This window comes from Caloenas nicobarica, chromosome 6 (genome assembly GCF_036013445.1).
Source record: "Caloenas nicobarica isolate bCalNic1 chromosome 6, bCalNic1.hap1, whole genome shotgun sequence".
Taxonomy (NCBI): Eukaryota; Metazoa; Chordata; class Aves; order Columbiformes; family Columbidae; genus Caloenas; species Caloenas nicobarica.
Genome location: NC_088250.1, coordinates 12,563,229 through 12,586,841, shown reverse-complemented (window position 1 = coordinate 12,586,841; position 23,613 = coordinate 12,563,229). Strand labels below are relative to the sequence as shown.

The 23,613-nt window shown below is 37.4% G+C and overlaps 1 protein-coding gene across 1 annotated transcript in view; it reads right to left on the bottom strand.

Moving 5' to 3' along the window:
* The window catches only part of DNAH7 (dynein axonemal heavy chain 7), a 103,255-nt gene that overhangs the window by 14,817 nt on the left and 64,825 nt on the right, over window positions 1-23,613 (bottom strand). Inside the window, exons 43-52 of the mRNA XM_065638272.1 lie at window positions 17,980-18,326; window positions 16,727-16,907; window positions 15,505-15,690; window positions 13,237-13,400; window positions 8,400-8,554; window positions 7,289-7,479; window positions 5,343-5,476; window positions 4,345-4,680; window positions 1,780-1,906; window positions 998-1,192 (exon numbers count right to left, since the gene is read on the bottom strand). Of these exons, the coding sequence (XP_065494344.1) occupies window positions 998-1,192; window positions 1,780-1,906; window positions 4,345-4,680; window positions 5,343-5,476; window positions 7,289-7,479; window positions 8,400-8,554; window positions 13,237-13,400; window positions 15,505-15,690; window positions 16,727-16,907; window positions 17,980-18,326 (2,016 nt within the window). The remainder of the gene's footprint in view (window positions 1-997; window positions 1,193-1,779; window positions 1,907-4,344; window positions 4,681-5,342; window positions 5,477-7,288; window positions 7,480-8,399; window positions 8,555-13,236; window positions 13,401-15,504; window positions 15,691-16,726; window positions 16,908-17,979; window positions 18,327-23,613) is intronic.

Sequence of the window (23,613 nt, the reverse complement as noted above, 5' to 3'; positions counted from 1 at the left end):
TGCAATCTGGACAACTGAAGGAGCTGCAGCTGCTTAGCTTCTTTAATGTCTCAGTGTACATTTATGAGCATTTCCAATCAAAAATCCATTCTTTTCCTCTCTGCATACTTTCAGGCCATTTGTTAAACAGAAAGGATTTCTAAATCTTTGACATTTACCATGAATACAACACATCATTCGTTTTTCTGAAAGAGGTGTAAGAGGTCCTGGATCATTTGACTGACTATTGGTGATAAATTTTCATTATTTAAGTTAACAGTGAGAAAAGCACAAACAGACAGTATTAGCTGCATATGGAAGTGGTTATGGTCAGATATGGTGCAAGCAGGAAAGGAGGATAACTTTTTAAATCATGTCTTCAGGAGGTATGTTGATGATGAACATACTGCCTATCAAGAAACAAAAGAGAGTGTGATAAAATAAAGGAGTTGATAGTAAGATTAAAGATGAATCAAGTGTCCAAATGTGGAGTAGAATTCATCTAAAGAGCCTAGATTTTAAGGAAACAGTGATGAAGTTGGATAAACACAAAGTCAGTCATTCATGCACATATCTTCAGGTCACTGCCAGAGTTGGGAACAGAACACAGGTCTCCTGAACCCCACACTAGTTTCTTGACATGGAAATATTTTTTTTTTTTTCTTTACACATATCCAGGAAAGCAGCATGCCGCGTAACAGTATGAAAAGGCATCCTCAAAGTATGCTAAACAAATGTAGGGAGTTACAAGGGACAGTGTTTGCCTTAAGTTTAGCAAATGTCACTGTCACCTTACCACTCCAGGTTTTGTTGCATTTTTTCCCTCCAAATTCAACTCAAATCCTGACTTGCTATTCAGAATCCACCTGACAAACTGGCAATAATATACTATTACACACCATTCGCTTAAATATTTACATTCAACTATGTAAGAACCATACACTTTCTTCTCCCTGAATAAATATTATCCATGTGTTAATTAGCTTAGGAATGCAAGCAATCATGGATGTTAACATACCATGCTGTCATACACCAGTTTCCATCCATCCTTCAGTCGCGTAAAATCCTCACGAATATTTGTGAAGTGTGACAAATCTTCTAGTCGACAAATTTCATCCCACGATTTTGGAGGAAGCCAGGTACATGGATTAGAAAAGGGATTGTCCAAACCTATGCCTCCAGTCAACAGAAATTTCCACTCATCCTCATCAATCTGCAATAAAAAAACATTGCTCGTAGGACTACATAAATAACATCTATTGGTTTTAGTAAATTATGTAGGAAATGAATACCTTTATCTGAATTCTTGCATTAGTTGAAAAAGCTTCTATATCACTACTAAAAGCTTATTTCCAAAGTGTTCAGTATCTGGTTTTCAGTTAAACAAGAATTTAAGCAATCAGGAAACCAAGATATGAGCCAGTCTGAAGATTCATCTGCATTCCTAACTTGGGGAATGAACAATGTTAACTGATGACATTTTTACACCCGTTCTTCAAATCCCAAAATGTTGAAGGAAAAAAAATACTGGAAATATTTGACGGAACCATGCCTTTTGCAACCTTTTCCTATAACGCAAGTCTAAATAGAAAAACAAAATATCAGTCTATCAATGTCTCATTCCTTTCACAATACTCCTTTATCTCAAAATTTCTTTGATGGCTTGAATTTGTAAATTGAAGTCCCTGTGAATAGGAGAACAGGGTCCCATTATTATTACTTTCTATTCTTATCCTGTATGTTCCTATTACTGACAGTTTGTATCTCATATCAAACTGCAAATTATTTTTAAATACTGACCAATCTTTCATATTTCAGGAGATTCACAGTTAGACAAAAAGAGAAGAGCAGCTTGTCCTTTTCAAAGAGGGAGCGACAGACATTGACATATAGTGAGTAAGTAAAATGATCCTTGAGAATCTTCAACCTACAGGTGTTGAGAAAAAAAAAATCTTCCATTAATATCACTCTAAAGTGGTGCCCTCTGGAAATCTGTTAAAAACCATTCACATGTCCTTTATTCTAATAAAATCTCCAGTCAATTACCCCAAAGCAATCATTAAATGAATGTGTCATTGTGAGAGCAAAATAACATGAAACACATCTCAGTAACACATGATTTTCAGAGGAAGTGAGAGGTTCCTTTTGGGAGGGGCACAAAAGAGCAGCAATTTTAAAATTCATTATGAATATAAATACCAGGGCCAAAATCAAAACAATCCATCTTTCAAGGTTATCCTTAATATGCTGTAATACAAATTTAGTTAAAACTCCCTGATTTATTACCAATCATTTCTTTAAACACAAAACAAGGAGGCCATCTGTTGTTTTGTAAAGGTTTACGTTTGAATACCTTGAATACCTAGTCAAAATAAGGAAAAGTCCCTTGGGGTGGTTAGAAATGCAGTGTCTGAATTTGCACAACTACTTCAAATCCTTCTTTCAAGGCAGTGACAAAGATGTGCAGGGGTGCTGTGGCTTTTTTCCAAGTTCCAGAGTCACCAGTCCCTTGGCAGGGAGGTACTCAGAGGGTGTTCCTGCAGTTCAGACATGGGAACCATTCTAAAACCTATGCGTGATCCATTAGAATTGAAAAGTGTAAAGCTTTTGATAAGAGATAAGATTGAAAGCAACCTATGTTGTTTGATCCATGTCTCCTTTTTAGTCTTGCGTTTCAATCTAGATTTGTTTTCTTCCATTAAACTGACAAGAAATAGACTATTTTTAATATTATTATTGTAATAAACGCTCCTGTTTTTTATTAGCTTTTTAATTCCTTTCAAAATTAATGATTGCTTATCAGTTAAACAGATATAGACACAATTTATACACAAAATAGTGACACAAAGATAGCTGTGAGACAAAATGTAAACTCAAGTTACAGAAGTAGCATGGTTTGCATGAGAAAAGAATGATCAAAAAAAAAATCTCAGCAGAGGCTGCATTAAAAAATATCTGACTAGTGAAGACAGCCCAAGACAAACAGTCTGATGTGAATTATTAATTCACAGAGAATTTTCTGAGTCTGTCTTCCTCTGCCTTCACTGGGCAAAATTATCAAAATGGGCTTACACCAATCATTCCCTGGGGACGCACACTGTCAGCTGGGATTCAGTTCCTGTATCTTTATATTCCTGCTGACAGGAAGGTGCTGAATGAAAATGAGATTATTTTATTTATTGCTTACTTTCATTTAGGCACACAGGAGGTTGTTTTGAGATACAAAAGAGTAAGATTTAAAGTTCAAGAGCTAAGTTTACAGAACACAGATTGCCTTATTGGTAAAAGGCTACCTTGAATGCAGTTTCAAATATGACACCAAAAGATTAAGCTCTGACTGAAATGATTAGTAGCAGTATGTTTGATAATACAGTTATACTAGACTGAGTGGCCAGACCTTGTCTAAATTCTAATGAAAAAATATCCTACCTAACAGTATGCTACTAAACTGAACACTATATATTAAACTACACACTAAGTACTGCCTTACCAGCTACTACAACTTACTCATATTTAAATAAAATATTGACTGTAATGGCTAATCCCCAAATGGCTACTTGCAATATTAACTAGAAAAAATTTCTATATACAAATTGGGAGAGCAGTTTCCGTCTCCCATCCTTTGTTCATTTGAGGAACATGCAAGTAGCTAAGTAACAGAAGCAATGCTCTGTGATTTGAAGATCAAATAAAGACACTGAAGCAGGATTTAGTAACTGATGTGATAGAGTACTGAAAAACTTTCTTTAAACCAGCTCTGTGTAGATAATTCACTTCAAAGGTATATTTTGAATCATCCTAATGGGTTCATAATAGTGAGGTCAATCACATGTGAAAAAAATTCAGGTTATTAAAGATTGCAGTTTCTCCTGTTCTCATGAACAAGCTGGAAGAAGGGGGGGCACCTTCAGTATAAAACAAGAATCAAACAGTTTTAAAAGTGGTTGGGTTCAGAACTGCTGCCTGGCACACTCCACAGCCAAGAGCCCCAGTCACGAGACTTCATTCTCCCTCACCAGTTGTCTGAAAAAGTTTCTTGCCTGTTTCTTGAAGACATACAAAGTCACTACATGAAAGGAAATGCAAAATCAAAGCAGGTGGAGCATTTTTATCTAACTGATACTTAGTAATTTCACAAACAATTACTCAATAGAAATAGTGAAATGTGTTGCACTTGTAATATATTGTACCATTTAGTTTCTATTAATAAATTATTTTCCAGAAAACAGTATCTGACACATAGCTGTGCCAAAAACATTTCAAAGTATAGTGCCTGAGACTATAGACTTTGGAGAAGTTACAGTAACATTTCTGGACTAACTATGAATAAATTCACCGTTTGGAATTGGTGATCATCACTCTTACCTTGATTGTAAAACTTCTGATTGCTCTGAATTATCTATAGACATGATGAAAAGGTTAATGAACCACATGAGTGAATACTGGTACATGGGCTCAATGTTGGCTAGATCAGCAATCGTAAAAAACAAGACTGATGAATGGATGGCAATAGGCCGATAGCCCATACGAGTAGCATCAATCTTCTTCTCCGTCTCTTCAGCTACAGCTTGCTTTTCAGAAATCTCATTAGCCAGAACTTTGGAAGACGACAATATCTTAATAGCAGTTTCATCCTCCAAAATATTTCCTTCTGAGGCTGAAAGAACTTCTAAAATCTTGTCTTCTATTTCTTTTAGCTGCCTAAAATATTATAGAAGATTTTTCACATATGAAAATTACAGCTGTTTTCTGATAGTTTCTATAAAACAAGACAACATATAGCTTCTATTCATGATATGCCACTTAAATAGCAACACCTTTTTTCCTCATTAAACCTTCTCTTAAATTTAAGAAAAAGTAGCCACTTTCAGGCTAAAAATGGATGGTCAAGGGAGGAAGTGACAAACCACTTGGAATACCGCACATTTCATGCCTTGACCCATGGGAAAACATGCCCTTTGCTGTGTACAATCAGTGCAAATCTAACACACAACCATTAGTATCTAATCCAAATTTGTGAGGACAGCAAATTGTATGCCAGCATCATGGAAGGGACACGTAAAAACAGACAGAGGACAGGACTGAGAGTTACATTTTGCAATTACACAATGCACAATTCAGCATTTTCTAATAAGACCAGAAATACAAAACCACATCAGAAAAAGAAAGGCACAACCAATAGGAATATGAGTAGAAGCGTGCACCCAAATCAGCCTAAAAAACAACAGAAGTCTAAGTTTGGGCAATCTTGAATTTCCTGTTAAATCAAACAAAAACGTGGTCTCTGAAATGTATTTCCCATGATTGTATTTCCTTAAACTGCAACCTGCATCTGTCCCTAGTAAGGGAGCTTCTCTCAATACCTTTTATTCTCAGCCCCTTGAAGGATGAGGGCTTGTTTTTCTTCTTCAAGATCTGGCCTTTCTCTTGCAACTACAATTCCCAGCAGCTGATCCTGCATTCCTTCTGAAGTTATCATGAAGTTCAATAATGTCACCTGGTAGAAGAAACAGGTTTGGAAAGATAGCATAGGTCTGGACGGATGCAATTAAAATGCTGCTTCATTTACAAGATGAAGTTTGTATAAGACCATGTCATATGCTCAACCAAACTTGGAGAGGAAATGAATTGCAGCTGAGGGTTTAAGCTGATGTGTTAGAAAGCAAACTCCAGGCTTAATGTGGAAAAATAAACATTAAAGGGATGTGAAAAGAATTTATAGAATTTCATTCTTTCCCCTGTACGTGGAAACTTTGAATATCAGTGCTTCAAGTGACTGGTCCATATAACACAAATGAACATCATTATGTCTGCTGCCTAAGTTTTCTCTCTTTAATGGCCTTGTTCACATGCAACTTGTGGTGTTATTAGTACAGGGATATTAGTATCCTTATTACTGTCCTAGAATAAAGATAGCATCATGTTCTCTTTTTCATTGGAAAGTGGCTGGAAAAACACTTACTGTTTAAAACAATTCCCATGCCATATTTATAATGTATCTGGAAAAGCCCATGTGTTCTTGCTGAAGAAGTGACGAAATGGACAATATTTTACAGGAGAAAGGGAAGCAATAGTTTAACCAGCAGAAGGCTAGAAAATAGTTCGATGCATGGAGTTCAAAACCAAGAAAATTATCTACTTACCCATCATTAAGACTGATGAAAATATTGGTTTCAATTCATTGGAATAGTGACTACAGATTCTCTTTAGGCTTTTTTGGTGGGTACGGATACCATTGACTTGTGTTTCAAAAGAATGTTTGCCTTGAACATACTGATTGGTTAGAATATGGAATCTAATACCTGTGAAGTTAATTGGTCTTGATTTGCTTCTGCCACTAATGACAACTAGAAGTTGGCCAAATATTTGAGGCTTTTTTTTCCATGAGTTTTGCTTGCAAAATTAGGAAGGGTAGTATTTTAACTTTCTTAAAATACATCACTCATAGTTTTTTTGTTATAGTAAGCCTCATCTGAAAAAAAATTTGGAAGACAGATAGCATATCTGTGTTCTTGCACTGAAATGAACAGAAGTTATTCCCTTTCATTAACTCTTGTCCATTTTCCCTGCAGCAGTACTCTTTCACTGTTGAAACAACTTCCTGTTCATTTTACTGACATTCATAATGGTTTTAAAAGTTTTGATATCAAGGTTTTGTGTTTCAGTATAGTCAATGTTGAACCACGGTGTACATATGCAATACCTTTCTATAAACAGTTCTTCAAAAAGAATAATAAATAAAAGGGGGAATACATCTCCTGAGCAACTTCAGAAAGACTGAAACACCAGATTTGTTCTTTTAAGCACGAAACCAACTATTTTTCTGTCCTAACAGAAAAATAGGAATAGCTATAGTTATCAAATATATAATTCTGTAAATATATTTTATGCTATAAAGAAGGCACAATGCCAGGAATTGCTCAGACTACCATTCATAACTACACTATGGATAAAAATCACGAATGTGAAAGCCTAATGTGGATTTTGCATGTGAGGTGACTATAACGTTAAGTAAATATTTTTATACTAAAAGGTGACCAAATAGCATCAGGAGATACAGACTGGGAAAGGTGTTAAAATCAATTCATTAATTAAATTCCTGACAGTATGAAAGAATGACAGCATTGCAAGGTGAAGTATAAGATCTGAGCAATGTCAGCGCACGATACCAGTCTTCTAGCAGCGTGAAAAAAAACCCCAGCATTGGCAGGGGAGGAGTAAGCAAATGCCAGAAATTCTTCCTTGGTTTTAACCACAGAATGATTTTAAAATTAAAATAGACTTGCACATCCATTTTGCAAGCTCTCACCTTAACAGATGTTTCAGGAAGATAATGTGGATTTCTCATCTTAGTTGTAATATAAAAGCGGAATTCGGGAGCGTACTCGATAGTGGAGTCTCCAAGACAGATGCATATACTCCCTGACTGCTTAAATGTCTGTTTGAGCAACAGTGGCTCTAGGATAGGATCGAGTTCTTCTCCAACATTCTCCAGTAGCACTTCAAAATAACATAAGAATTAGTAGGACTTTCCTGGCATTTATATTAATAATTGACTGTTCTTTTCAATAAGTATGTATAATGTGTATTTACTGTGTGCAAACAATAGAAATATTAATTGAGCAACATCTAGAGATAAGGTTAACATTTCTGAGGGTTTTTGGCTGCTTGAAAAATGAATCAACAAAATGTACCTTTCATTTCTTCTAAATAGTATACCAATTTGCAAAAAAAGCCACTGAAATGCTATCATTATTACTGCTGCCAATGGCTTAGAACAGCAGTTGAAGGCTACCATTTTTAAAAAGGGAAGTAACAACAAATTAAATGCCACACACCACAGATATAATTTGGGGTAACTAAGTCTGCCCCTGTTTTCACTATAAGCATTTGAGATCGTAAAAATCAAGAAATAAATAATGGATAATGAATAATCCCTTTATTTACTTGTAGTCTGGTTAATCATTGAAAAATAGCTGGAGTTGTAACTTTGTATTTCATTTATTTAGTTCTATTTCAGGCTAATAATGACTACTTGCAATAAAGATCCTACAGAGAATATTAAAATCATTACTGATCACAGCCTAGTAATCTGGTAGATGCTCTTGAAAAGCCAAATAAAAACAACACTACTTTTTAGAAATAACACTATCGTAATATGAAAACAAAGACATGGCAAATCTAATAAAGCAATTAAGAGATACAAATTAAATGGAGTATTGTATTGTGCTAAGAAGTATCTTATAACCTGGGCTGAGGACTTCAATTACTATAGAACTAATGTGATTCAAAATGAGAAAAAAAATTTCTCAGTTTTCCTTAACTATGATAACATCTGATTCTCAGTGGAGTTTCATTTTTTAGCTAATTGCGACCCCTCCAGGTTCTTCTGTAATTCACACTTTCATTAGTCAACCTACCAGGACTTCCAAACTGAATGCAATTTTCCAGTGTTGTAACAAATTGAGGGTCACTGAGTTTGATGACATGCAAATTATTGGCTTTTTCCATGTTCTTTATCCATTTGTTTGCTTGACTCTGAGGATCTATCATCAGAGGCCATCTTCTTGCATTCCTGAAGGGAAAACCACAAACTTTCAAAACCGAGGCATAAGGTCTTCAAATGTTTACCTAAAAGGACTTCTTAAGGCAATTTATTCCCTCTAGCATTAAAACAAAAGCACATCAGTATGAAACAGTATGAATAGGCACATCCTTGGGCACAATCCTTGCTGAATTTAACAGCAGACAAATGAATCTTAAAGGTCATTGTTTAAAAAAAAGAAACAAACAATTTTCCTCTTCCAAAGAAAGTACTTAGAATAAGACTTGTTACTTCCTAGGAAATTTAACTGCATTTAATTTTATAACACTTTCAAAATAAAAAGATTGCTCTAGGTTTTGAACAGCTTTTATACAGACTTGTGCATGAGTGAGCATTTTCAAATGAAAATGGACTTTTCCACCAAAGAGACAATTTAGAGTTAGTATAAAGTGAAATACATAAACAGATTCAAAGGTACCTACCTTTTAATCCCTAATCCTAAACCAGCAATGGACACAAAGAACTTCTGGATTTTATTTTTGCCAGATTTAATAACTACTTCACAGAATATTTACAATATTCTCTACCTTATGTAGTTACATGACCCAAGATATCTAACACTAGTGACACATTGTAATGGCCAATTACAATCACAGCAAAAAATACCACCATTAGAACCCAGCCAGGTAGGCAGAAGTGAGGATTCCAATATAGTCCTAAACGTTTGGATCAAGGGCCCCAGTCAGATCCCAGTTGGTTAGCAGATATAACATAGCCTACTACTCAAAGAAAAAAGCCAACAATACCTTTTTTCCCAGATTCAGCATAAAAAGAAATCTTATGGAACTTCGGAAAGAAGAAAAAAGCAGAAACTGTTTTTAAATTTTTTGGCAACTGCTGTCAGCTCTGGCAGCTCAGCAAGACCAAGAACCAGTCCTTGCCAAGATGCAATGGAGGCCAACATTTCCCCACATCAGTGCCAGCTTCTGGCGAGCACAGACTTACAAAGTGCTCTTGATGCCGTTACGAGCAAACTGATGTTGAGCTTAGTAGTGTTAGTCCTAACTATCATGTATGTGTATTAGTGAAAAAATAATTCTGTACTCAGAAATCATGACTGATCCTGCTTGCAGAATCTCTGCACAGTAAAATGTGCCCAAGTAAATGGGATCCCTTAGAAAACAGAATATATCTGGAGGTAGGGAGCCCAAGCACCTGAGGTTCTTTGGACTGAAAATGGAGGCTGTGGAAGCAAGACAGCAGAAGTTTAGGAGTGAAAGTTCTGGAAATGTCCCATGTGTGGCAGTAGCCTGAGATTAGACACAGGATGCTAGAGCTTCCTTCTCAGTTAGGGATCACGCATTGGACTCGGGAGTGACCGTTCACCACCCAAACAAGGATGCCTGTCTTCCCCCTTGGAGAATGAGCAAGGAAAATGGGTTATCTGGAAAGGACCCTGTCCAGCCTGCCCTTGAAGGAAGAAAGCTTCCACAGGGAAAATGAATGGAGAGATTCAGGACATACAGTTGTAATCCACCAGGACGGCATGACATTTAAGCAGACATTCAGAAAGTTAAAGTGTGGGCTTAGTAAACTTACAAGTACGTTGAGTAATTGGATAAGTGTTGATAAGGATGGATTTGCTAACGCTGTAGGTCTAGAGAAGCAAACAGAGGATTTGAAATCTGAATATCTGTTGGATGAGGCAGCAGTGTCAGCAGGAGAAGACAATCTCACTGTAAGAAACAATGTTCACCAGTGGATCCAAAATGCACCCAAAGGATTGCTGAGCTCCACAACTGCCAGGGGCTTCAGTGGCTTCTGAGAACCCAAAGGGAGACTCAAGGGATACAGAACCAGGTGATTTTAAGAGTCAGATGATACAGGGTGAAACAGCTACTGCATACTGTAAACTGAACACAGTCAACTTACATGTTAAGCATGTTCTAAAGCAGAAAATATTAATGTCATTTGCTCCTAATAATTTTACTTGAGTTTATTTTAAAACAGGAATTTAAGATTTGAGAAAACCTCAGCCAAAACCTACAATATTTCCTTCCCTCATTATGTCAAAGTTTCATTTACATATTATTTTCAGCCTATCCCATTTCAGACTTGCTGTGTAACAGACAGGAAATACGTAAGACTGAATAACTTTAGTTATGTTTCGCTAATAACAGCCAAACACACATAGCTTTCATCAACAATAAAATCCTTCTTTATTGATGGGAATGCATAAGGAGTCACTGTGTAAGTTTGCGAATTGTCCTTGAATAGCTCTCTAATTCTGCTTTGCAAAAAATTGTTGTTATAAATGCATACACGTTAGGTACATGTTGTCATAGACTTGACACCCATTAACCTATGGAAAAGCATTATAAGAATTATTTAGTCATTATACAGAAAAGAGAACCAAGAGATGTGAAATAAATGGGTAGCAATCACAAACAGAAATCTGGATAAAGCAACATTGTTCCACAGTCAATTCAGCTTCAGCCGTGCTAAGAACAAAACCTCACAGCTCCAAGGCAGCAGCAATGCATTAGCAGCACACTGGACAGAGCGAGAGCTCCTTTGTTTAGGGTCAGAACAAACCCAAGGCCAAATGAAAATCCTAATGGCTCATGTGAGCTCATAAAGCTTCACCTACTGTCAGCACCCAGTTCTGTATTGAACAAAACTGCCAGTGCCAGGTGCATCTCAGTCATCAGGAGGCACATTCACCTACAGCTGATCACAGCTGAGCTGTGGGGATTTCTAGATGTTAAAATATTAACATGGGCAGTTTCTGTGCTAAACCTTGTCATACAAATTACAGGTGTTTGCACTGATTGTGACACTGATAGACACCAGATGAACTCTGCCCAGACAAATGTAATTCTCGTATCTGACGGGTGCATATTAGAATTCCACATAAGAATGCAGAATCATCTTAAAAGTGAAAGGCAATAATATTAGATTTAGAGTTCATGGGATTCATATTTCCTTTCTAGGAGGAATCCTGAGAATTTGTTTCACTTTTCAAATAAGCATGAGAATAGCTTTAAATATGCAGAATTCTCAAAAATGTTTTAGATCAAACAAAATATCATTAGATAAAGTCAACTTATTTAAAGTCAATTTATTGGATGTAGCTGAAGATAATTACAAAAGGGAAAATTTAAAACAACAACACCACCACCAACAAAAAAACCAATGTGGATTTCAAAAGGGAAAATAAAGCTGCCTTTCCTTATCAGGACGTTTTTCGACTTGTGAGAAGACTATTGTCCTACTAACCACATTACAGCAGGAAGGTAAAATTGCACCTGCTGAGCTTTTACCTATCAATAGTATGTAGTAAATTCCAGCACTGCAAAGATGTAGTCATGTCTCTGCTACGAATTAACATTTTCATAGTTTTTTTTAAAGTTCTTTGCAGACTGGACTGGGTGCAAAGAAGACTTTGTGGCCCCCCCATTCATAATGCCTACTCAAGAGATCCCTACACTAACCCAAACCCCAAAGCTCTCATAGCTTTTGTCTAGGAATACGCCAGGTCGTCCTGCTCCAGGAGGGATCCCAGGAATGACCAGTCTGTATGAAGTATCGAAGCCGGGGGAACGAGGCCCTCAAGAAAACAGACTGCAAACTGTCAGTACAGAATCACCTTCTCACTTTTCATCCACTCTCCACAAGTCTCTCAGGGATGAGGAAGATCCATCTCTACCTGTCTGAATGGATGTGAAAGCACCTTTCTGAAATCAGAGACTATGGCAGGAAAGGCCTCTCACGCCTTTTCTTGTTGAAGCAGTTAAGAAGGACATTGAACAAAAAGCAAGAAACAGAGGAAGAAACTGCCAAGAATGTGTGGTTGGAGTCATCCCCTGTAAGAAAGGAGACGAGAAGTTCTCTCCATTCGGACTTTCTGTACCTCCCTGACTGCCCTCAGGAGGAGAGATACTTGGGCCTTTGGTTGTTGTTTTGTTCCTGTGACCCAGGAAAGGCAAGACTCAGCTCACTAGTGCACAAACCAACACTGCCAAAATGTCAGGACCTTCCACACTACACGTGTTACACACATGGTGTTAACATCTGCTACCACCTGGCAACATGAATTAGGAAGCTGTGTCTAGACTAGTAATCAAGACATCATCTACAGAATTTCCAATGCCATCTTAAGGAAAAAGTATGTGACCCTCGTAGAAAGATTAGCAAAATTATTTGCAGTAGCTCTACAGAAACACCTTTTGGTAGCTCCTGATGCTAGCATATTTCTTCAAAATCAAGGAACTTTAGCTTTTGAAAGGAGAATTAGTTCCATATCTACTGATTGTACCACAAGAATAACATTAAAATTCTATTCCTGAAGCATTTTAGGATGTCTTAAACTGAATCCAGTGTGCAGTATGTTTGTGAAAAAAAAGAAAGGGGAGAAGAGAAGGGGAAGGTATCATTATAGCAATCCACAGGAATTGAAAAGGAGTGGACTGAATTCACAGATTTAAAACCTCGACATTATCAAGTTACAAAGGATTATTAGTATTTCTTATAAGCTTAAACATTATAGTCATTTTATAACTCTGGTTGTTACATTGGATATATAGCAGAAGACTGCCTATAAAAATAAAAACTGAAAAGCATGTTGTGAGACGCTGTTTAATGAAAATTTTTCATTGTAATTGTTTTTGTTGGATTTTTTTTGTTTGTTTTTTGTTTGTTTTTTTACTTACGAGATAATGATGCCATTATCAATAGAAAACATGTCAGAAGGCAGTCCAGCAATAGTCCAAGATCTGATTGCCACTGGTTCTCCCAGGGTATTTGTTAAGGAAAAATCATCAGAACAAGGAATGTCTTTTGTTTTACATAGCAATGTCCACTCTTTAGTTTGCATCTAGAGAAGAAGAAAACAAGTATTAACTGAAGTTCGTGTATCCACAAAATTTTCAAACTATTAAAAAATATATATTTTTCAACCCATTTCCCATAACAGTTGCTACATACAAGATCACTCTATCTTCAAATGGAAAGAAATTCATCCTTCTGGATAAAATGTCTAAAAAGTCTCTTAAAAATGCCTTTGTATGTGATTTTTATGTATGAAATATATGTTTATTTGGTCAGTGCCTTGGTATGTTTTTATTTGCCATTTCAGCAGTAGTCTTCTGTACTACAAAATGAGTGTAGAACAAATGCAGATATTCTAACTAAAAAAAAAAATCTTCATTATTTAATGTCAGGATAGACATAACAAGCACTTGTCAGGACTTAACCAAATGTAACCATCATTAAGAGTTGTTTTTCACTATTCACTGTTCTCTGTATCATCTAACTCACTACAGTTGTGTAAACTATACATGTTTGTATGGTGCATAGTAATAATCAAGACACACACTTTGAAAGATGTAAACCAAAAAGTGTATTCCACTAGGAAGAATGTCTCTAAAGAAGGAAAATATATAGAAATACCATGTTCATCTGAAAGGCACAGTCTTGTATGAAAGCTTTGTATAAGCTCAAAGAAATATGCTATAGTATTCTAACCAAAACATTAGATGGCAAAGCCTCAAACAACAAAACTCAGATATTCAGTGTTCAAGGAAATAGTGCAAGGGTTACAGACATTCCCAGAGGTGGTGAATGAAGGATCCATCAATTTGCATAAAATAAGTTCATATTCCCAAAGCTACTGTCACTTTTTCTCTTTCGAAAACAAAAACCATAGCAGCAGAAGCAATGAGGAACCGCACAACAATGATAGCATCTATGCAACAATTTCTCAAAGAGAGACATGTCTAATCTGTGTCTGCACAATCAGAGTAAGAATAAGCAACCAGGAATCCAGACCCACTGTTGCACAGAGAAAGCAACTCTGCAGTCAGACAGAATGAAATGACACTAAAATTTTCAGTGAAATCACTACATATTAATTTTTAGTGAATAATCACGCAGATGTCTCTGCCTCTGCACCTGTAGCTACACTTGCCTGGAATTCGGTTCAGCACCCCTGAGGGTGTTTCACCAAAAGTGCCCCTACCTACCCAGGTGCAATGTTCTACACAGTGCAGGGTATAAGCAGAATTCGGAGGGAGGGTTCTCTTTTATGTCATTCGGCACTGTAAAAGCTGCTATTTATTTATGCTATAAATACTCACCCCATAAACTCTCACTCTGTCAAGTTTTAAAATAGTAACATCATGGCATGGGCATTATGAAGAAAATAGTTCTATGAATGAACAGTACTGAATTTTCTAAAGAAAAACGATCAAAGGAAGTACATTGAAGGAAAAACAGAAATAAGGATTATATCCAAATTCTGTGTTCAAATGAAGTACACATTGGTTTTTTTCTCCCTCTTTTTTTAGCCATATTTGATACATTCAACCTGATTTTCAAAATAAATGGCTGAATTCAGTGGCAGGTTTTCATGGTCAAAGTCAGTGTAATTTTGACATCCAAACATTTTTGTATCTAAAGTCGGTTGCCACATCAAAAAAATCTTTTTGTATTCAGAATCCCAGATTACTTCACTATGAGCTACAGGCACAAATCTGCTATATTATTGAGCTACTGTATCTTTGTCTCTTTTTGTACAGAATTACTGCACTTTCAGAACTTGCTTAATTGTGCTGCTGCTGAAATAGAAGCTCATTCTGACCTCTTTGAAGTCAAGGAGAATTTAGCCATTGGATGGAATAGAAGCAACCTGAGCCATGAAGTATAAAGTTACTGGCAATTGCTTTAGAGAAGAAAAGCAACCAAACGACTCCATGCTTTACACTGCAATAAGTACTTTACAGTAGAATGAAGGAAGAATTTCCTCCATGAGCTTTATCAACAATACTCAAAAGCCTACAATAGAGTTTCAGCTCCACTTATGAATTCTGTTAAAACATAATTAAAAAATATAAACCTTCTATTAAAAGAAAAAAAAAAATTAGAATTAATAAAATTTAGATTGCTACAAAACATAGGGACGAAACCACTGTACATAATACCTGTCTGTAGCTGGATGTAAAGGCTCCTAGGTAAGCTACTATTCCGGAGGAAATAAGTATATCACCAGTCAAATTGGTGTACTGCCTTCCCAGCTGCAAAGCAGTCTCTTGCCAGCGAGTTTTCTCACCGCCAAGGCCACCAATCAATTGTTCTGCTCGCTCTAGTTTCTTGCTGCACAAGTCAACCTCAGAACAAGAAAAATTGCTGATTATATTACATGATCACTTTACACACATTTTACAAAGATTAAAAGCATTCAAGGATTATTTTCCTGTCCAGATGTTTTCTTCAGTAATTTCATCAAATAGAAAGGAAACACCTTCTTATTATAATGGAAATGGTTAAAGAACAAAAACAATCTCAGTACCAGTACAGTACTATTCAGTTATATTTTCGCCCAAATAAAGGAAGATGACCAGTATAAAACACACAATTCAAAATAGCTCTTGATGCAATATGGAAAATATAGGCAAGGAAATGATCAATCATGTCATATGATGATGCCAACTCTTGCTGCTGTTACAATCCTCTCTTATGGTAACCATGCAGCCAATTGACACCACAGGTACAATTGCTGGGGGAATCTCTCCCTCCCTTCTGCTTCCAGACCCCATCAGGATGCACAAGAAGCACTCCAAGAACTGACTAACTACAGACAAGAATTATGACTCCATTTCAAATGCCGATACTATTTTCGTAAAAAGAAAAAAACAAAAAAAAAAAGCTCAAGTTGATGTAAGATGATGTACTGCAAATCTTAAAAAAAAAAAAAAGTCTTCTAAATGTTGCTTCTTTCTGCATACATACAGCTATGTAGCAGTCAGGAAAGTCAGGAACAGAGCTTATCAAAAACATTCTCAGAACTGCATCAGACTTTCAAAACTTCCAATGTACTGACTTGCAAGTTCATAGGTGAATCAAACTCCTAGTACAATCGCTGAAAATTTATCTCCTCACAAGAAAGCTGATATGAGTGACTATGTAGGAGAGAGATATCACTTGGTAAATTCAGAACATCTACATTTTCTACTACTTTAAAGCATTTATTCTCCATGATTTGCCCATTTATAACTAAAAGACCATTATACCAAAATAAGAAGATACTTATCTAAAAGTATGACTTGTTGAAAGTATTGGCAGAGGAAAGAAAAATACCATTTGAAAAAGAAGCAAATTTTAAATAACGTGTCTGGATGTCAGTTCATCTTTTGCATCATATACCTGACTTTCCAAGTCAGCCTTCTCCTGATTCTTGGATTCCAGTGTCTGCTGGAGTAAAGCCAGTTTATCTTGAACCTCCTTCAGGTCTGCTTGTTTCTTTCTTAGACTATCCATAGCAATCTTCAATTCTCCTTCAGCTTCATTCAGCTTCAGCCTTTTGGGTGCAACATTTTTTGTCACTCTAAATAAAGTCAGAGAACATATTAAACATCTGAAAGATCCTCCCTAACTTCAGAGTTACTATTAAAAAAATGAACATAGGAGAGACGAAGGGAAACCTCAGCAACTCAGTAGCTCATGCAGGATTCTGTTCCATACTTTCATGATACCTGAAGACAATTGGATTTTACTTAATAATTTGTTTCTGTACTGATACTGACTGATTTATGCAGTTTGTGCATTTTTTTCTGTAATAACAGGTAATGACTAAAGGCAAAAAAGATTATGCATCCAAGCTGTGTCCCCTTTCACCACAACTGAGAATCCATTATGGATTTGTGACACTAGAAACACACCAATAATCAATATATTAAGTAACATTCACAGACACTGTACACACACATACAGGCAACTGTGTACACAAAATAAAAAATTAACAGCTTTTCACATCTGGGGATCTTTTTTCCAGTTTTGAGGATTGTAATCCTTTAGAGAGACATTTTTGTGAGGAAAATATTGAAAGTAACATATAACTGAAAACATATTGTTTATCTTTCCAAAAACAAGCAACAAGAAAATATGCTAAAATGTCTCTATGCTCAACTGAAACAGTATTTCACAAGTATTAGCCTCATAATTAATTAATCCCCTCTTGTACTGCTCTAAGTTGCAGCTCTCCTTTAAAGACCACCTTTTTAGTTAGTTTTCTAACAACTGGTACTTACAATGTTAATAGATGTTCTCAAATTGAGGACTCTACCAAGAATGCATTCACTAAGCTTTCAGTCCAGTAACAAAATCTTCTCTGAAATGAATGCATGCATTCCCTACCACAACTGAACTTTCAAATTGCAACACTCTAAAAAGAAGTTAACTTTATTTGCCAACTGAAGAGATCCTTGCTCCCATGCCTTCCGAGAAAAATCAGAAGTGAAAAATCAGGCTCTACACCTTAACATCAGGTATCTTATGATGGTTGGTTTGCACAAGTTTCCCACTAGTGAGGCATAATCTCACATCTCTTTTGGTATTAAACTGATCTCTTTAATCAAATTTATTTTAACCTTTTTTAAAGAATTTTTATGCATACTTACACATCATAAAAGTCCATGGCTATGACCCACTTGCACAGACCCTCTGCTGCCGTGGAAGCATTTCGAATCTTTTCTGGTACAAACTCAGGATTTGTAAGATACCGTTTTCTTATGATGGCCATGTAAGCTGGGGGAATGTTATCCTTGTCATATTCATAAAGAGACTGAAGAAATCTGATGTCACCCAGAAGTCTCTTAGCAGGACCCCAGAAATCCTCAATTTTTTTTCCAGAACCTCCTGGATCTGGAATCCTATCTGGTTTGATGCCTTTAAGGATGCATATAGCTTCCATTACAAGCTTGACACCAGCGGGAGGGCTCTTCATTGACTTAACCACTGTAATATCCTTAAAAGAATAATTAAAAAACAAACAAACAAACACCACCTTGAGAGCTCTGAACATAGGTGGATTAATTCTTCTATTACAAGAGAAATAATAATCCTTTTAATTTCAAGATAATATTTTGCCATATACATTTGCTATTCTTAGTTAATCTTTTTAAATACACTGTGATTTCAAGTTCATAGGACAAGCCTGCATGGTCCATACATATATATCTAAATTTATTTCTAGAAAATTTTATTTCTTTTTTTTTTTTCCCATTCTTTCTAGTTCTTTCTTTAAGGTGTTATGCAGATTAAACTAACACTGACATCTAAAGACAAATATCTGAAATCTGGTCAACAACCAGTTCAGAGGAGACAAAAACTTCTTATCTGCAATTCATTTTCAGTTGTACTTTTTCTGCTCCTAATTCAGCAGTAGGCATTGCACCACAGTGCTGGAGTTCAGCTGTTCCAGCATTACACTCGACCTTTCAGTTCAGGCTCTAACACACACTTCCAAGCTGACAGGATCACATCAGCACTGCATTAGGAGATTGAAGAGAACAAGGTAAAAGCTGCCTTCAACCCAGAACTAAAGATCTCTGCTCTCTAGTGAAGAAAACAAATCAATTCCTATCCTGGTTAGTTATTAAACTCCCTGAGTGAGCTTAATGAGGAGAGTGGCAGCTAAGAGGAAGAAAATTATTGGGTAAGGAGTATTGACATGCTATGAAACACCAGGAAATGAATAAGCAAAGTTTTAACTGCAAATATAGAAAAATAATACATAAGAATGAAACACTTCTACACATATTTGTACAACTAATCAAGCAAGAGGTTTGTAATCTATAGGTTTATGGAGAATAATCTCTCTTACTCTTTCCAAATAATAACTCTGCATGGAAATTCAAATAGTCTTTCTAAGAGCTTTTCTCACAGAATACATCCTCCAATAAATTCAAGGATTTCTAGAATCTTGTGTTTATCTTGCCAATTAGTGTTAGATTTTTGAGAGCTAGCCCATGGTTTCTTTGAGGTCTAAAACATTGGCAATTTGGATAGAAAGCTGTATCTCTTGAGTTCTGGGAACATTCATTTGTGCCACAAACAAAAGTGAAACATTGAGTCTGGATGACAAAAAGACAATTTCCTTGCAACTGTTGTTTTTCCTGGACCTACAAGGAAAAAACAGCAACCCCCCCCCCAACAACAACAAAATAACAAACCACAAAAACAAACACCATCACGAAACCACAAACAAACAAAACCACAACAAAACCCAAACCGAACCAAAAATACAAGCAAAACCAACCAACCAAACCAACAACAACAAAAACCACCACCTACAACCACACAAGTGTTCAGGAGAGGGGAAAAAAGAGCAAGTAAATAAAGCCATGGAATTTCCATGATGCAGTCAGAAAACTAGCTGATAGGATCTCCAGGGAAGGAAGTCCTTGGAAAGGACGAAAAATCAAATTTAGCCAGCCATTCTGGGAAAAAATACAAATTAACTTAATACAACCAAGGGTTGTAAGCAGAGTAGAAGAATATTTTAAAGGCTAAACTCAAATTCAGCTGCCATTACAAGCAACGCGACTATGAAATATAAAAATTCTATAACTACAGTACTAGTAAGAAAAGCAAGAAAATGCTGGCTACGCACTCAGTGAAAAGGGTGAGAATGAGTAAATAACATATATAGTCAAAACGTTAATGCTCTTTGCATCCAATGTCTCTAAAAGATCTGCATCTAATGTCTCTAAAAGATTAACTGTGAGTAGGTGACCACCATAACTGATAACCCTGTCAAAACACAGCAAAGATTTGACACAGCTCGCGCAGGTCCAGACCTATGCAATATTTTCATTACTGAAATGAATGATGGAAAAGAGAATATATTATATTCTCAACCGACAGAAAGTTGAGAGTAAATGCAAATACGTTGGAGTAGAGAATAAAAAAAATCTGTATAAATTGCAGAAATGGAAAAATAGAGATACAGAACTAGCACAAAAAGAAAAGGGAAAGCAATGATTATATAATGGTGATTTTCAGGAAATGATACAGCTGTAGCATGAATGACAAACTACACATGTCAATAATCTTCCTTTACTCTACACAGCATTCAGCAAACTACAGCTGAAATCTTGTATTCAGCCTTGGGCAATGCACCTAAACTGGAACAGGCTGCCCAGGGAGGTTGTGGAGTCTCCTTCTCCGGAGACGTTCAAAACCCACCTGGACACATTCCTGTGTAACCTCATCTGGGTGTTCCTGCTCCGGCAGGAAGATTGGACTAGATGATCTTTTGAGCTCCCTCCCAATCCCTAACATTCTGTGATTCTGTGAAGGTCCAGAAAGAATAACCAGAAAAGCTCACTTGATTTGTGACAAAAGACTAAATGAATAGTGATGACTTGCTTTCAGAAAACTGAGGGTGGGGAGATCAAGGAGGAAAGTCTTTAACTGCATAAAAGATAAAGAATCATGTCCCCAGGGAGCAGGACAGAAAACAAGATCAAATTGTAATGAGTAAGATTAATAGTAAACACCAGGAAAATCTTCTTAATGATAAATGTGTAAAGTGAAACAGATTACAAGTGGAAGAAGATGATTGCCAGAGGTCCCTGCCTAGTTCTAAATTTCAGTGTCTTTGCATGTGTATTTCTACAAAACTTAGATGTCAACAGCAAAATAACACTTAAAACTGTTACACTTTTTTCTCATCCTTGCTGAAGAACAAGCCATAAAAGGTTCACAGTTCCTTGTCACTTTAGGTACTCATTTCAGAAGTCCTGAATTATGTAGAGATCTTTTTCTCCAAACAAAACACTTCATTTATGGAACAATTTGCAACATGTATCCTGCTCTTCTTTCCATCAGTGGTGGTCAAGGTGAAGAGTGAATCAAAACCAACAGTCCTCTATAGGTACTCTAAGCTCTTCTACACACAGATTTTATTATTTTTTGTGTTCATCATGCTATTTGACTACAATTTAGAGGAAAAACCCCTCTGTTTTTTCTCCTTGGAACTACCTATCTTTTTTTTTTTCTTCCCTCTTGAATTAATAATAGCCCCTCTTGGAGACACTAAGCATTGACAGCAACCGAAGGATCATTGCATTAGCCTTCATAGCCTTGTTCTCGTTATTCACAATCACCATGCAATTGTCTTGAAGTGACTAAGTAGCCACCTCCTATTTTCACAAAGCATGTCAATGATCTGACAGTGCCAGAACCTAAAACTTCTGATAGCAAGCAACAGCTGTAGATAACAAACCCCTTGCTTTCTAAGGTTTCCTTGAAAGTTTTTGAAAATCTTGTTTTCAGCATGAACAGCTGAAGCACACAGCACATCTCACTCTTACAATCTGGCAGGCTTCCTTTCATCCCACCATCAGCAAAACATTATCCAGGCAAAGAAAAACTGAATGTCCATAAAACCAAAGGTGGCTGCCTCCACTGTCATACTCTTATCAAGAGTGGTCCCCTAACATAGGGAGACACAGGATTTCAACCTCCTTTATAGACTCAGAACTTAGGAATAAAAAGAGAATTTATAACCTTTGGAAGGAGGGGCAGGCTACTCAAGAGGAATACAAGAATTCTGTGAAGTTATGCAGGAAGAAAATCAGAAGGGCCAAAGCCCAACTAAACCTGAGCCTGGCTACCACTGCTAAAGGCAACAAGAAATGTTTCTATAAATATATCAGCAACAAAAGGAGGGCTAAGGAGAATCTCCATCCCCTTATGGATGCAGGGAGAAACAGTGACAGAAGATGAGGCAAAGGGTGAGGTACTAAATGCCTTCTTTGCCTCAGTCTTTAGTAGTTAGAACAGTTGTGCTCCAGGTACACAGCCCCCTGAGCCAGAAGACAGGAATGAGGAGCAGAATGAAGCCCACATAATCCAAGGGGAAATGTTTAGTGACCTGCTACACCACTTGGACACCCACAAATCTATGGGGCCAGATGAGATACACCCAAAGGTGCTGAAGGAGCTGGCCGAGGTGATCACTAAGCCATTTTCCACTATCTATCAGCAATCTTGGCTAACTGGGGAGGTCCCAGTTGACTGGATTCGGCAAACACGACATCCATCTACAAGAAGGGCCAGAACGAGTATCCAGGGGAGTACAGATCTGTCAGTCTTACTGCAGTGCTGGGGAAGGCCATGGAGCAGATCATCCTGAGTGACACCACACGGCACATACAAGAAAACCATGCGATCAGGCCCAGTCAACATGGGTTTATGAAAGGCAGGTCCTGTTTGACCAACCTGATCTCCTTCTATGACAAGGTGACCCACCTTGTAGATGAGGGAAAGGCTGTGGATGTTGTGTACTTAGACTTCAGTAAAGCCTTTGACACCATATCCCACAGCATCCTCCTGGAGAAGCTGCAGCTCATGGCCTGGGTGGGTGTACTCAGCGATGGATAAAGAACTGGCTGGAGGGCCAGGCCCAAAGAGTTGTGGTGAACAGAGCCAAAGCCAGGTGGCGGCTGGTCACGAGTGGTGCTCCCCAGGGCTCAGTATTGGGGCCAGTTCTGTTTAGTCTCTTTATCAATGATCTGGATGAAAGGATTGAGTGCACCCTTAGTAAATTTGCAGATGACACCAAATTGGGTGAGAGTGTTGATCTGCTGGAGGGTAGGATGGCCATACAGAGGAATCTGGACCAGCTGGATCGTTGGGCTGAGGCCAACTGTATGAGGTTTAACAAGGCCAAGTGCTGGGTCCTGCACTTGGGTCACAACAACCCCAGGCAGCGCTACAGGCTCGGGGAAGAGTGGCCGGAAAGCTGCCTGGCAGAGGGGGATCTGTGGGTGTTAACTGAGAGCTGGCTGAATATGAGCCAGCAGTGTGCCCAGGTGGCCAAAAAGGCCAACAGCATCCTGGCTTGTATCAGGAATAGTGTGGCCAGCAGGACTAGAGAAGTGATTGTGCCACTGTACTCAGCACTGGTGAGGTCCCACCTTGAATACTGTGTTCAGTTTTGGGCTCCTCATCATAAGAAAGACATTGAGGTACTGGAGAGAGTGCAGGGAAGGCAACAAAGCTGGTGAAGGGCCTGGAGCACAAGTCCGATGAGGAGTGGCTGAGGGAGCTGGGGCTGTTTAACCTGGAGAAAAGGAGGCTGAGGGGAGACCTTATTGCTGCCTACAACTACCTGAAAGGAGGTTTTAGCATGGAGGGTGTTGGTCTCTTCTTCCAAGTAGCAAGTGATAGGACAAGAGGACACGGCCTCAAGTTGCACCAGAGGGGGTTTAGATTGGGTATGAGGAAAAAATTCTTCATGGAAA